At 38.3% G+C, this 15,966-nt stretch overlaps 1 protein-coding gene across 1 annotated transcript in view; it reads left to right on the top strand.

Annotated features, from left to right (window-relative positions):
- Nucleotides 1–1,716: 1,716 nt before the first annotated feature.
- The window catches only part of Ccdc90b (coiled-coil domain containing 90B), a 17,265-nt gene continuing 3,015 nt past the window's right edge, over nucleotides 1,717–15,966 (top strand). Inside the window, exons 1-8 of the mRNA XM_013014116.1 lie at nucleotides 1,717–1,842; nucleotides 8,074–8,193; nucleotides 8,787–8,890; nucleotides 10,551–10,652; nucleotides 11,489–11,530; nucleotides 11,614–11,685; nucleotides 11,993–12,046; nucleotides 13,870–13,984. Of these exons, the coding sequence (XP_012869570.1) occupies nucleotides 1,743–1,842; nucleotides 8,074–8,193; nucleotides 8,787–8,890; nucleotides 10,551–10,652; nucleotides 11,489–11,530; nucleotides 11,614–11,685; nucleotides 11,993–12,046; nucleotides 13,870–13,984 (709 nt within the window). The 5' untranslated portion in view covers nucleotides 1,717–1,742. The remainder of the gene's footprint in view (nucleotides 1,843–8,073; nucleotides 8,194–8,786; nucleotides 8,891–10,550; nucleotides 10,653–11,488; nucleotides 11,531–11,613; nucleotides 11,686–11,992; nucleotides 12,047–13,869; nucleotides 13,985–15,966) is intronic.

The following is a 15,966-nucleotide window of genomic DNA, read 5'->3' as shown; positions in this document are numbered from 1 at the left end:
GTCCGCTGCAGCAACGTCAAAAACCTGAGGATCATCAGACAGAGAATCCAGGAGTAGCTGCCAAAAGATGGAAGCCATAGAAATCTATCTTAGGGCAGCAGTTGCCCTCCTCTTTTGCTTGTGAGACAGAGTCAGGTTCCTCACGTTCATGAAGAACCCTGGCTCTTGCAGTTGCCGCAAAGCCTGCTAAAATGGTTGGCATATCAGTATCACTGCCTTAGGCAATTTATACATGGGCTTCAGTCTCCAATGCAGCAAGTTTGGGATGAAGGATATACAACTGAAGTAGTGTTAAATAGGTCAACACAGGCACCCACACAGTAATCCAAAGCAATGGCCTCCCCCAGAAAACTCCAACAATAAAGTTAGAGGATTTTATTCATTTTATTTTTTGGTGCCAGACTGGAGCTTGAAGTCAGGGCCTGCACATTCTTGCTAGTTTTTCACTCAAGGTTGGCGCTCTAGCATTTGAGCCACATCTCCAGTTCTGGCTTTTTTTTTGTTGGTTTCTTGGAGGTAAACACTTCTCAGAATTGGCTGCTCAGGTTGAACTGTAATCCTTAGATCCTAGCCTCCGAGTAGCTAGGACTACAGGCCCAAGTCACCAGTGCCCAGCACTGGTACTGGGTTTTGAACCCATGAAGGCAAGACCTCTACTTTTGTCATGCCCTTAGCTTTTTTGTTTTTGAGATAAGGACTTGTAGGTGTCTCCTTACGTGGCCCAAGCTGTCCTCAATTTTGTTATCTTTCTGCCTCTGCCTCTCAAGTACCTGAGATTGGAAGTGTGCACCACCATTTGCATCTTATTTATGTGGCGCTACTGGAAAGTAATGCATGGGGGGAAACTGGAAGACATGTGCTCTATCACTACTTGAGTTATACCCCCAACCCTTCAGTTTCAAGAAGTAAATATAATGTAAGACTTCACTATTCCTTTATTAAATGTTTGAAAATTGAAATAATGGAAGGGAAAAAGAAACCTATGATAGGTTTTTAAAAAATGGTATAACCTATCCTCCCTGCACGGATGCACACGCACACAAACAAGCGTGTGCGCGCTCGGGCCTTTCCTGTAAAACCACTTGCTAGTGGGAATCAAGTTTTGTTCCTTGAATATGCTTCAGTGCCCTTAAATGATGCTTGCTAAATAGCCAACTCTCACAAAGGTCAATTAATCAAGCCACTAATAACCTAAAGACTGTGTGTTATTTCAGAAGTGATGTAAAACAACAGCATAGCATTTTACCATCAGGAACCAAGTCTGGAGGAGCTGAGGTCTAAGAGGGATAAATGGCAGAATTAGCCATAAGAAGCAGGACTACACCAACTAAAACAGGTGGTCCTCCAAAGCACCAGAGGGCACAACAGCAACCACGCGACACCGTTAGGCCCCCGCATCCCTACTATTTGGTGCAGCGCCCGGTCAGGACTACAAGTCCCAGCATGCTGTACGGCTACTTTCTTCTCCTTCCCCCCCCCTCTCTCTTACCTCTCTCTCACACCTTTTTCCTTCTTTCTCGCCTTCCCCTCTCCCCGCCCCAGGTGGAAGAAGCGAAGTCTGTCTACGCAAAAGTCTGGTTTTCGTGGGAGCCCAGATCGAATCGCCTCCGGAAGTTGGCTTTTTCGCTGACAGAAAACTACATTTCCCAGCATCCTAGTGGCGCCCAAACTACCTTCCCCGAAGGCCCAAGCGAACAACATCCGCCTTCACTTCCGCCTGCCCGCGGGAAAGCTCCGAGAACATGAGGAGGCAGTGGGTTTGGCGGCTCTTGCGCTCTGAAGGCAGCCGGAGCCGCTGGGTTTCAACTCCCCGCGGGCGTGTCTTGCCGGCCCTGCGGAGAGGTGAGAAGAGCTCTGTGCCACCGGTGCCCGAGTGCTGTCGGGGGAGCCGGGTGGGGCGGGTGCGCCGTCCCGGTGAAGGCGGGCGGAGGGGCCACGCCCTCCTCGGGCCGGGCCTGGCGCCCGGCGCCCGGCGTCCCTCGGCCCCGCGCGCTTTCCCGGGAGCACTGACGGGCCGCCCTCTTCCCGGCGAGCCCCTGCGCGTCTGTGCTTCCCGCTGGCCCTTCTCGGCCTTTGGCAGCCTTCGTGTTTGGTGGTCTTATTTTCTGTCACACGACGCCAGTCAGCTCGGAGGGTGTGTTTGGAGCAAACACATGCCATGTGTTTGGAGTGTCCTGATTTCTCCTGTGGCCTCTCCTCGTGTAGACCGTTATATAGAGCACAAGGTTTGGGCGTCTCTGTTACACGGCTGCACGAGCAGCCGCCTCGCACGTCTCTTCATTCTCGCTTTAATTTTCAGCCTCTCGCAATCACATAGCCGACAGTGAATCAGTTTCGAACCAGTGAGCATCCCCTTCACCAGTGTATCCTCAAGAACCTTAGGCTTTCTCCCAAGAAATATTTTCAGGGTTTTCTAGAAACCCTGAGTTTTTTTTTTTTCAAATTTGAAACTTAAGGTCTCCATAGGGGCATCATCTCACACCCACCTTCGCATACTCTTTTTGCCTTCCTGAATCTTTGATAGCAGATTAACTGAATCCTACAGTACCCAAACACAGCCCTGCCACCTACACGCTATTTTGTCCATATTTTGATTAACACCAGTGACAGTTGGAGTTAAAGACAGCACTTGTTGATCCTACCTTTGTAAGAGTGCTCTTTAGCCTGTCTTTTTTTCAGTGTTTTAGCATACATACATACGTACACATTGTGATGGACTTTAAAAAAGAAAAATACATGTCCTACATAAGTAAATGTTAATGTTTTAATGCAACTGTTATCTTGAGCCTTAATAGTCTTAAGAGAATCTTTTTAAGTCTCCACAACTAGTACACACTAGTATCCATCGCTCTTCACTAAGCAGATATATACTGAATGTTTGCTATGTACTAGAAGTTTGAGCTTGTGTAATGACCAAAGAATTTGAAAACCATTCTCTAATGAATGACACTGGTTATCTGACTCCTTTTTAAAGATGCATCAGTGAAGCTTTGGGAAGGTGATATGATTGTATTTGATGCACATGGTATTATATTCCTAGTTCATTACTTTTTCCTAATCAGCAGAACAGCAAACACTGGAGATGTTTTTGAACACGTCTAAAATGCTTCACTTACTGTAATTTAGTTTAATCCTAGTAGGAATATATACTATAATGGCTGTTTCTTGAATTCTTCACACGAAAAATTAACATTCAGCTTACTTAACATATTTTAACCAGAAAGTTAGCAATAAATATAAATCTTTCAATTTAATGAGACCATTTTTTTTACATGTTTTTGAAAGTAAAATCTGGCCTTTTCCATCAAAGAAGCGCTTCATACAAGATAAGTCAGGGTTTAAATCTGAAATTATTTAGCTCTATATGCTGTCTAGGTTTTTAAATATTGAGTTGGTTTCTGAGTTACCGAAAAAAAAAAAGTGTGAAAGAACCAAAATGAGTAACAGTGAAAAGAAAAGCGAAAGATTTGGGAACATCTAAGATATTAAGGACCTATCTGTTCCACCTTGAGATGGAAACACTGATTTTGGTCATTTCATCTTGGCAATCTACTATTATGTCTACAAATACTTACCCTTAAAGAATGTATATGAGTCAGACTACACGGGTCATGGTCAGGACAGGGATCGTGATACTACACTGAATATCCAAAAGCTTTCCCAAATCCTTTTGATCTCCAAAGAGGAACAAACCCTCTAAAGTCCTACTGGACAAAAAGGTATCAATACCTACCTTGTAGGATTATAAAATTAAGCACAATAATCAGTGTCTGTGTGCATGTGCACGCGTACTCTCTCTCTCTCTCTCTCTCTCTCTCTCTCTCTCTCTCTCTCTGGCTTGAGGTTTGAACTCGTGGCCTGGTGTTGTCCCTGAGGATTTTGCTCAAAGCTAGCACTCTACCACTTGAGCTCAACTTCTGGCATTTTGGTGGTTATTTGGAGTTAAGAGTCTCATGAACTTTCCTGCCCAGGCTGGCTTTGAACCATGATTCTCAGATCTTATTCTCATAAGTAGCTACAATTACAGGTGTGAGTCACCACCGCCTGAATTTCTAAGCACAATAAAATGAATAAATATTCTGCATATCCTTCCATATTCTCAGCCCCACAATAAATAGAGTAGCAAAGACATTCTATACCTTGGTGAATTTTGCTCTAATCTTATCTAAATATTACTATTGCTCTAATCTTATCTAAATATTACTAGGGACTAGTAATATTTCCAAGTGTAATTCCTTTAATATCTTAATAATATCACAAAACAAAAACAAACATACAGCCTTAAAAGCTAGGTATATACTATTTAGGCAGAGACAGGATGATTTGAGTCCTGGAGTTGAAGGCCAGTCTAGTCAACACAGCAAGGCCATTTTTTATAATCAAAGCAACAATAACCCACAGCCTTGTTCATCATTGTACAGACAATGCCACAGTACCTGTCAACAAATATCTTCAACAAATATCTTCTGAGTGTCTAGAATCCTGTTAGATACAGGAAATTCAACAATAAGCAAGAACAGATGTGGATTTCTCCCCTCAAGGACTTTATGGTTTAGCTTAGGATTACCAAATTTTCTATAACAGTATTCCTGTAATGCCAAGTACTCAGGAGTCAGGGTACACAGATCCTGTCTTAAAGAAGAAAATACATACATACATATATATACATATAAGTCTTGATGAACCTTATTAACTACTCATGAAAACAGCCAAGGATAAATCCACAAATCAATATGCAATGTTCAAATTAAACTTTTGTTTACTAAAAATATTTAGAAAAACAGCAGATGGTGGTTGCCTGAGGGCAACAGTTGGCTGACCCCTGGACTAGTGGAGGAAGCTAGTGGTCATATAATTTGTGAGAATTGACTGCACAGAATATTGTAGGGTACTGTGAAAGACAATGCCTGACCTAGATTCTGACATTTTTTAAAAAATTATCTTTAAGTAGTTGTACAAAGAAGTTCCTATTCCTATTTGTATACGAGTACAAAGTATCTGGCAACGTTGTCATCCATCTCTCCTAACCCATCCCTTCTTTTTTTTCTTTGAGATTAGGTGATTACATAAATTTCACATATTTCACAGTATTGTGGAATAGTGATACTTAGAGTCACAAACACATTTTAATTTTCACAAGGCAAATGCCATTATGGTCTACAGTTTGTGAATTCTATGAGCTTTGACAATTTTTTCCACATCAGGTGATGTTTACATTTCTTTCCTTTTGTTTAATGCAGGCTGTTCCCATTTATTCTGTTCCTCCTCCTGGCTTCCCTCTGGATTCTGACATTTTTCAATGAGAGACACTGGGATTGAGTTCTGAACAGCAAAGAAAAGGAGAGTTTTTCTGAGTAGAAGCTCAAGAAAGGAGAAAGGTCCCAAGAAAGGAAAGCATGTGGCTATCATATATAGAATTAATATAATAAAGCAAAGTGGGACATGAGATGTGTTATGCAAAAATTTGTTGCAAGGCTAAAGTCTATACCAAAGATCAGCTTTCCTACTAAATCTGAGTTAATATGTTGATTAAAGTCAGAGGAACTAAACCAAATAAACTACAGTTTTCCTAATTCATAAAATGAATAAAGGATTCAGTAGTACATATGAAGTTGCATAAATATAATTACTGATTCATCTTTCTAAACAAAGAATGAACTCCTAATCAGAAATAGCTAATTAAAGGTGCTAAATCCATTACTCCTAGTGCAATTGTTACTGTAACTACTATTGAAATCCGCCTTTTCCCTGTAATTTCTCTTCTTCACATTTATTCAGGTCAGACATTAACACACAAAGACACATTTCTTAACCCTTCTACATGGCACTCAAGCCAAAAAGAAGGCTGACTGTGTTTGCATGTTGTAAAAAGATGTTCCACCTTCTGCAGCTGTGTTGATGGCTCATGTCTGTAATCCTAGCTATGCAGGAGGCTAAGATCTGAGGATTGTAGTTCAAAACCAGCCAGGGCAGGAAAGTCTATGAGACTCTTATCTCCAGTTAACCAACAGAAAACCAGAAGTGGGACTGTGGTTCAAAGTGGTAGAGCATTAGCCTTGAGCCAAAGAGCTCTGGGACATGACCCCAGACCTGAGTTCAAACCTCACAACCAAAAAAAAAAAAAAATTATTCTATCTCTACCACAGTGAGGATACATCTTGCCCATATAATTGTAACTCCTCTGTACAGTATTTTCACAATAAAAAAAATAGTGAGGACATCATGTATGTCTGGTTTTATTTATGTATCCAGCATATAGCATGATGATCAGTAAATATTTGTTGGCTAGAAAGATGTTAGGCGAAATGAACCCCAAGATGAGGACATAAATGGTTTTTTTCTTTCTTGCTATTGTTTCTAACATATTTATAAGGTGATTTTTTTTTGTTCCTTGTATGTCCCTCCCCCATTGTATAACCCCTGTTTTCACTGTATTTGATGTTGGTATAATTTGGGGAAGGGAAAGAAAAAAACATTGTTTAAATAGGGATACAAGTGCAACAATGAGATGTATAAGATGCTATGTCGAAAAACGAACTTTACAACTTTAGTGGGTCAGGGAGAGAAGGGGGTATAGGACTGGAGATAGTATGGTAGTGGAAAAACAAAGGAGGAGGCAACAATGCTTGATGAGAAACGTACTCATTACCTTGCTCATGTAACCCCTCCGTACAGTATTTTCACAATAAAAAACTTATTTTAAAAAAAGATACTTAAAAAAAAGATACTTAAGAAGGAATCACATGTGCCCTGAAAAATATTAACAGAAAGTAATACCTGATGTTGCAGCTATGTACTTAGACATTTAAAGTACATAGATACAAGGATAGATAAATGACAGTATAAGGTAATGGAAAGAGAATGAGTCAAAAGGACCTGAGTCTGAACCCTAAATCTGTCACTGGCTCTGTGACCTTAGGCAAATAATTTTGACTTTTCTAAGTGTAATTTTTGTACCTAAAACCATCTTGTCTTGGTTGTATATAAAGTATCTGGTATAGTACTTTCTGTACATGTCATTATAATAGTAACTATATTTAGGCAGAGTTTTCTCCCAAGCAGATTTTTTTTATAACTATATCAGCTGTATAGAAAGGGATTATACTGAGTATAAGTTAAAGTATGGGAATTTATTGAAACAACAAGCAGCTTATTTCAAAAGTGAGAAATATTTGTTAGGGAGGTTGACACCAGTGACTGCTCCAGGATTTAAAGTCACATTCATTGATTTTATGGTAAAATATTGTGATCTGATTATATGCTGAAGGGCTACTATAGGTGCTGCAGATACAGTGATGTTAAACTCAAAGCATCATGAAGCTCACATTCTGATTCAGAGAGACAAACAGCAAACAAGGAGAGCTGAGAACTAGCAAATAGATTGTGTGGATATGTAAGAAGAGTGAGAGGATAGAATATTATTTTAGAAAGGAATATACATAAAATATTTTTATAGTTCTGATAAGCTTCTGAGTACAAAAAATTAGGCAGTTTCTTTGCTTTCCAGTAATATAAAAGTTGAGGCAGATGTACAAAGGATTTGATATTTTCCATATTACAATTTAGAACAAATTTTAATGAAACACTTCTACTATAAGAAAAAATAGAGGGGCTGGGAAGGTGGCTCAGTGGTAGAGTGCTTGCCTCGAAAGCATGAGGCCCTGGGTTCGATTCCTCAGTACCACATAAGCAGAAAAAAAAAAAGAAAAAATAGAAACATTTACAGGATGCTTGCTCAGTACAGAATAATGTCAGATTTCTCAGGTAAAAGAGGGACCCCACCAAAACCCTTCTTAAGAAGCATTCCTTCTTAAGTATCTTTCTAGTCAACAAATTTTTATGAATGTCAGGTTAATTGCTGGCACAGGGGATAAAATGAATAAAACCAGACAGAACTGATGTCCTCACTAGTTTATAGACTAGTAAGTAGGAAACATGTTTAAAAACATGTAAGCATTAACTTGTGTTAATTACAGAACTCATTCAGAAAGATAGAACTGTATTTAAATAGTGGAGAAAATGTTATTTATTTATCAGTTAATACAAGAAATATACAACCTTTTCTTTGTGCAGATTTCTTGACCACTACAACCACAGAAGGATATGATAGGAGACCAGTAGACATAACTCCTTTAGAACAGAGGAAATTAACTTTTGATACTCATGCACTGGTTCAGGACTTGGAAACTCATGGTAAGTAATACAAATACTCCTTGTGAGAAGGAAATAGCACTTAAAAAATAAATTGCCAAGACATTATTGCTATTACGAACAATTAAGAGTAACTAATAAGAAGTACCATCCGTACAATGGAATCTTTTACAATCATTACTTCAACAGTATTTACTGATATTGGAAATGCTCAAGATATGCTAATTTTAAAAAGAACTGTTTAAATCAATATGGCCAGGCACTGGTGGCTCACTAAACTACTCAGGAGGCTAAGATCTAAGGATCGCAGTTTGAAGCCAGTCCAAGCAGGAAAGTTCATGAGACTCATCTCCAGTTAACCAACAGGAAAAAAAAAAACAAAACACGGAAATGGCACTATGGCTCAAAGTCGTAGAGTACCAGCCTTGAGTACAAAAGCTCAGGGACACTGCCCAGTTCTTGAATTCAAGCTCCACAACTGACAAAATGAAAACTATTTATAGAGTACTTTTAGGGAACAATTTGGCTTGTCATTTTTAGTGGTAATAATTATTTTAAAATATAACAATTTAAGAGTTGAAGAATATTATTCTACTCTCCTGATAGGGATATGCATATTTTTAAAATATCTACAGGATTTGACAAAGCACAAGCAGAAACAATTGTATCAGCATTAAGCACTTTATCAAATGTGAGCCTGGATACTATCTACAAGGAAATGGTCACTCAAGCTCAACAGGTAATATACTCATTTTTTAAATTATCATTTCTAACAATTTCATTAGATGACCTTGAGGAAGGAGTAAGGAGATCTTTGGTAAAGTCAATATCTAGAAGGTCTAAAGAGTTAAAGTCCCATCAAGATTATAGTAATCCAAACAATGGAATTTTTCAGTCTTTGTGTGAGAGATGCGTATTATTTGAATCATGAGATGGTAGTAGACTGTTAGTGGAACAGCCTTTCCCTGTGGAAATTTCATTACAGTAGAAGAGCTGATCTTTCTGTATAATACATTTTACTGCTGTCATTTGTTGTGGTTAATTTTCAGTCTTTCAAACTGAAAAGGCATTAATAGGATGGGGAAAGACTTCATTGAAAGCCTAGAGAACATTTTAATTGACTTGTTATGCAAATTATTAGTCAAATTACACTCCTTACTAAGCCTTAAGACGTGAGGCATACTGTTTGGTATTTTACATGTACTATTTTAGTCTCACTAACAACCCGAAAGTAGAATTCTATTTTGTCACTGATGACAGGCTCAACAGAGATTTGAGTAATTTGAGTTTTCACACTGTGGTGATATAGACAAAAGGTAATAATTTTATATTAAAGAATAAGCTAGAGCCCAGCACCAGTGGCTCATACCTGTTATCCTAGCTGTTCAGGAGACTAAGATTTGAGGATCATGATTCAAAACCAGATGGAGCAGGAGTCTGAGAGACCTACTTCTCTCCAATTAACTACTAAAAAACTGGAAATGGCTCTGTGGCTTAAGGTAGTAGAGCACTAGCCTTCAGCAAAAAAGCTCAGAGACAGTGTCCAGGCCCCAATTTAAGCCACACAACACACAGTTGTGATGCACACACACACACACAGTCCCTCTTGCCAAGCATAGTGGTATACATTTGTAATCCTAGCACTGGGGAAGTTGAGGCAAGAATATCTACAGTTTGGGTTAAAAACCAAAATCAAGTTCCTCCTTAGCAAAGGAAAAGCTATGAATTTATTAGGTAGGAGCAACCTTTTCTTTCACCGAGTCTCTGCAGTATATATAGAAAAGATACAAAAAAATTAAAACAATGTTACACTAAGAAAGTACAGTTATTTTGACCATTCTTTTACCTAGTTGTGTGTCTGACACACACAAGTGTGTCTTATTCAATCCCTGACTTGTATGTCTTATTCAATACCTTGGCATTGATTAAAAGTGAACAAAGTACTTTCCAGCTAAGTATCCTAACGAATGAAAAACCAATATTTGTCAAGGCGCTAAGCAAGCATTTTATTGGAATTCTTTTCATTAAAAGATCTAGATATTCATTTCTCTTCACGGGGAAAATACATTTTTCTTCATTCAATGTCCTTGTTTTTATTTTATGTATTTATTTTGATATGTTTATGTCCTAGATATCAGGATATGTAGTTTTCCTATTTTTAGTACTTAACTAAGCAACATTATTTCTTTTTTTGTTGTTTGGGGGTTTTGTTTTTTGTCAGTCATGGAGCTTGAACTCTGGCCTGGGTGCTGTCCCTCAGCTCTTCAGTTCAAGACTAGCCCTCTACCACTTGAGCCACAGTGCCACTTCCATAACACTACTTCTTGTAGCATGTTAACATATTAAGTTTCATGAAAACCACCCAAATATAAGGTCACTGGATTGTTCTTGTTTTCTAGGAAATAACAGTACAACAGCTGATGGCTCATTTAGATTCCATCAGGAAAGACATGGTCATCCTAGAGAAGAGTGAATTTGCAAACCTGAGAGCAGAGAATGAGGTAATACCATTACTAATAAAAATAACTGCTGGGCTGGGGATGTGGCTTAGTGGTAGAGTGCTTAACTAGTATGCATGAAACCCAGGGTTTGATTCCTCAGTACCACATAAACAGAAAAAGCCAGGAGTGGTACTGTGGCCCAAGTGGTAGAGTACTAGCCTTGAGCAAAAGAAGCTTAGGGACAGTAGGGCCCAGGCCCTGAGTTCAAGTCCTAGGATTGGCAAAAATAAAAATAACTGTTCTCATAAGTGCCTTGATGGATATTTAATGAAACTAATTTTATGTAGTTATTAAATAAGTTTTAGATTAAAAATATACAATTACCTATCTTTGTAAGTCAGTTCTTTACATACCAAAGAATAATACAGAAAAGGGAAAACCTTTGAGACTAATGTAATATAAGTTCTAATACAGCTCATCATAGAATGTTCCTAAAGCTGAAAGTAATGTGATATTTCCCACTTTGATCCAATTTGTCACTTAAGGAAAAAATGTGTTATTCAAATTGTCACTAAATATTTTTTAATTTATAAAGTCACATTTTTTAAAGTAGTAATTAAATACCAAGACATAAATACATTGTCTGATATCTTGCTCATAGGAATTACTTCCTGAATACTATTGTTTGTTCCTTTTAACTTTATTATAGTCTATATTAGACATCCATAGATGTCCTCTTCAAATGTTCAAGTAGTAGAGAGCCTCCCTTTCAAACACAAGGCTTTGAGTTCAAACCCTAACATAGTGTTTGAACTGCTACTGTTTCATATTTTATAAATAAGTCATATTGTGACTTTTGGTATAATGTTAATTACATGTAATTTTCTTTTGTTTAGAAAATGAAAATTGAATTAGACCAAGTTAAGCAGCAACTGATGGTAAGTAAAAAATTTTCCACTTAATTTCAGAACAAATACTCATTACAAGATTATTTCCAAAATTCTTTTTATTATTTTTAAAGCATGAAACCAGCAGAATCAGAGCAGATAATAAACTGGACATCAACCTCGAAAGGAGCCGAGTAACAGATATGGTAATATGCTTTCAAATGTTCTTTCTTGGTTCTTAGTCTTTTTTTTTTTTTTTTGTCCAGTCGTGGGGCCTGAACTCTGGGCCTGGGCGCTATCCTTCAGCTCTTCAGCTCAAGGCTAGCGCTCTACCACTTGAGCCAGCGCCACTTTCGGCTTTTTTCTTTTTGCTTATGTGGTGCTAAGGAATCAAACCCAGGGCCTCAGACATGCAAGGCAAGCGCTCTACCACTAAGCTACCTTCCCAGCCCAGTTCTTAGTCTTTTTTAGTCTTTTTTTCCTTTTAAACTCTTGCTGCTTCGTGTCCCTTAGTTTACAGACCAAGAAAAGCAACTAATGGAAGCAACCACAGAATTTACCAAAAAGGTAAGGCAGTATATAGAAATTTCTTTTTCATATACTTTCTGTGCCTTGTAAAACTGCTCTTACATGTATCTGTTTTTAAGTTTAGTTTTTAAATAGCTAGCCCTGAAGAATACATGATTTCTATATAGCTATTGTTTATCTGTACTTTTGCCCCAGGTATCTAGTATATAGAAGCTGTGACTTGGGAGCATGAATTAAGCTTTCTGAATAGCATACTTTTCTTAACCTAAATTTTTTTTTTTTTTGGTCGGTCATGGGTCTTGAACTCTGGGTCTGTGTGCTGTCCCTGAGCTCTTCAGCTCAAGGCTAGTATAGTGGTCACAGTGCCACTTCCAGCCTTTTCTGTTTATGTGGTGCTGAGGAATCAAACTCAGGAGCTCGTGCATGCGAGGCAAGCCACTTTCCCAGCTCCAACCTATTTTAACACTGATAGTAAATATTCTTTTTTGTGTGTGTGCCAGTCCTAGGACTTGAACTGAGGGCCTGGGCACTTTTTGATCAAGGCTAGCAGTCTACTTCTGGATTTTTTGGTGGTTATCTGGAGATAAGAGTCTCACAGACTTTCCTGCCTAGGTTGACTCCCAACCACAATCTTCAGATCTCAGCCTCCTAAGATTACAGGTGTGAGCTACTCGTGCATGGCTGTAAATATTCTTTTAAAGACAGACTTCCTAGCAGTAGTTAAATGCCCAGGTTTAACTAATTATCTTAAAATTTTTAACCATAGTAAATGTTGGTAAATATATATTGCATGCCAGACACAACTTTGTATATTTCATTTTCTCTTAATTCATTTAATAATTCATGAGAGCTTATGTTAAGTAGTTACTATTATTTCTCACCTTGCCAATTTGAGGAAGAATACACAAAGAGGTTAATAAATAAGCTAATAAATTGTAGAGGTGGGATAAGAACCTATATTCTGGGCTGGCAATATGGCTTACATGGTAAATTGCTCACCTGGTATACAAAAGGTCCTGGAGTTCAAACCTCAATGTAATCATAACATATACATAATCTCCATGGTTTGAATAAACTCGAGCTTTCTGACTCAGTCTCATCTTTTTCTTAAAAGTTAAAAGCTGTTTATGACTTATTCATAGAAGAAATACCACTCTTATTCAGAACTTAATAGAAGGAAGGGTCATATATAGCCTCTCAGAGATCCTATTTTTTCTTTTGACCAAAGGATATTACGAACAAGGAAAATCAGCAAATTCTCTGAAAACCATAAGTTCTGGGATTAAAATTTTTGTTTCTCAGTTGTAATCCAATATGCTTAGGTAGGTAGGTACTCTTATGAAGTTTTTAGTAAAACATGCCAGTAATGTGATAGTTCTAAGATCTCCAAATATGAAGAATGTGATTTGTCGGTTAGCAGTGCTTAATTTTTTTTCTTATTACCATTTCCTGTAGTTCCTTTTAATAAATATTTTATATGATCAGATTTGTATAGACATTGAGCCTTTGTGTTTCTCCCCCAAGAGTATCCTCCTTTGTTCTTACTATGTGTGAATTCCTAGAGATCTGTATAATTTATCAAGTCTTGGTATATTTTAGACCTAGCTTCTGCCTATTAGAGGAAACATGCAGCATTTGTTTCTCTGAGCTTGTCTTATCTCACTTAACATGATTTGTTCTAGGTCTATCCATTTCCCTGAAAATGACATTTATTATTCTTTCTAATGGTTATGTCAGTGTTTTTAATTACCACTTTTCTTTTTTTGGATTTCCTCAAAATTATCACATTAGTAAAAATCCCTAATGAAATGTTTTTGTCTGTAATATATAGGAACAAAATTAATTATTTATTCTTACTACAGGATACCCACATCAAAAGTACTATTTCAGAGACCAGTAATAAAATTGATACTGAAATTGCTTCCTTAAAAACACTGATGGAGTCTAATAAACTTGAGACCATTCGTTATCTCGCAGGTAAGACTGTTTGAGAGAGAAAGGAATTGTTGCCATTGTTTTGTCTATAGTGCTTGCAGGGTTATCCAGTTCTAAGACATGGACAACTCTGTGACTTAATAATAGGAAGAGAAAGAAGTACCAAATAATACAAGGATAAAATGATGAAAGTTTTTATTGCTTATGCATTTCTTTAAGGTTGTGAGTTGGGTTAGATCACTAAAGTAAACACAGGTGGTTAAACATCAGTTAGCAAAGGGGAAAGGGGAAGAGGAGAACACAAACAATCTCTTACCTTGTTTTAGCCATAGAATCCTTTCAAAGATGTCTTGAGGATGTCTTTGAGCAGAGTTACTACCCGAAAATTAGATTATGTATTGCCTGATGAGCATCATTCATGTGTCACAGTAAAAATAAAGATAACAAAAACAGCTTTGGAGTCAAATACACCTAGTTTTGAGTCCTGGCTCCCCACTTGTTAGTACAATGAAGACAGTACCACCAATTTCAAAGTTTTATATATGGTTAAGTAATGTATGCAATTGATTGCTCAGCACATTAGTATACTACTGACCCATGGTAGATAGGAACAAATTTGTAATTGCTCATGGGCATAAAGACAACACATTTTTTTTTGGTCAACCATTGGGCTTGAACTCAGGGCCTGGGTGCTGTCCCTGAGCTTTTTTTGTTCAAGGCTAGAGCTTTATCATTTTGAGCCACAGCTCCACTTCTGGTTTTCTGTTAGTTAAGTGGAGATAAGAGTCTTATAGTCTTTCCTGCCCAGGCTGGTTTTGAACCACAATCCTCAGATCTTAGCCTCCTGAGTAGCTAGGACTACAGGCATGTGCCACCAGCACCCAGCTGACAAGATACTCTTGATGTTATTTAAATGTCCAGCTTACTGAGGTTTCTTAGAGAAGCTTAATCCCATTTCTTAAAATGAGGAAGTCGTCATAACCAAGTTTCAGTATGTATATAGTAGAATCAAATGGGACAATATATAATTTGACTTACACAATAAAATTGGGATAGCTTTACTTTGCATGGCCAGTTTGTGTCTTAAGTTAGAAATGTTTATCCTTCATCTCATGTTCTCTATTTTAAAAACACTTTCAGGGGCTGGGAAGGTGGCTCAGTGGTAGAATGCTTGCCTCGCATGCATGAGGCCCTGGGTTCGATTCCTCAGCACCACATAAGCAGAAAAGGCTGAAAAGTGGTGCTGTGGCTTAAGTGGTACAGCACTAGCCTTGAGCTGAAAAGCTGAGGGACAGAGCCTAGGCCCAGAGTTCAAGCCCCATGACTGACAAAACAAAAACACTTTCATAGCACTGAATGCCAGTGGCTCACAGCAATAATTCTAGCTATTCAGGAGGCTGAGATCTCAAGATCATGCTTTGAAGCCAACCGGGGCAAGAACATCCATGAGAGTATTAACACACACACACACACACCAGCTAGTTGATCAGTGAGCAAATTGCCATTCTTGTACTCATAACACACACACACACCAGCTAGTGATCAATTAGCAAAAAGTGGCCTTGTGCTTACCAGGCAGGTACTCTTGCCATTCTTGTACTCATTTTACTTTCTTGCACTCATTTTAATTCACACACACACACACACACCATTCTTGTACTCATTTTACTTTCTTGCACTCATTTTACTACACACACACACACACACACCCCTAAGTGATCAATGAGCAAAAAGTGGCCTTGTGCTTACCAGGCAGGTACTCTTGCCATTCTTGTACTCATTTTACTTTTAGTTTGTTCTCATGCTTTTGGCCTGATCTTTTCTCTGACCACAATCCTCCGACCTCTACCTCTTGAATATCTGGGATTTTTTTTGGGGGGGGGTCCAGTCGTGGGGCCTGAACTCTGGGCCTGGGTGCTGTCCCTCAGGTCTTCAGCTCAAGGCTAGCGCTCCACCACTTGAGCCACAGCACCACTTCTGGCTTTTTTCTTTTTGCTTATGTGGTGCTGAGGAATCGAACCCAG

The sequence above is a fragment of the Dipodomys ordii genome, unplaced genomic scaffold, assembly GCF_000151885.1.
Source record: "Dipodomys ordii isolate 6190 unplaced genomic scaffold, Dord_2.0 Scaffold22, whole genome shotgun sequence".
Lineage (NCBI taxonomy): Eukaryota > Metazoa > Chordata > Mammalia > Rodentia > Heteromyidae > Dipodomys > Dipodomys ordii.
The sequence above is the reverse complement of the archived record's forward strand: the minus strand, read 5'-3'. Positions and strand labels throughout refer to the sequence as shown.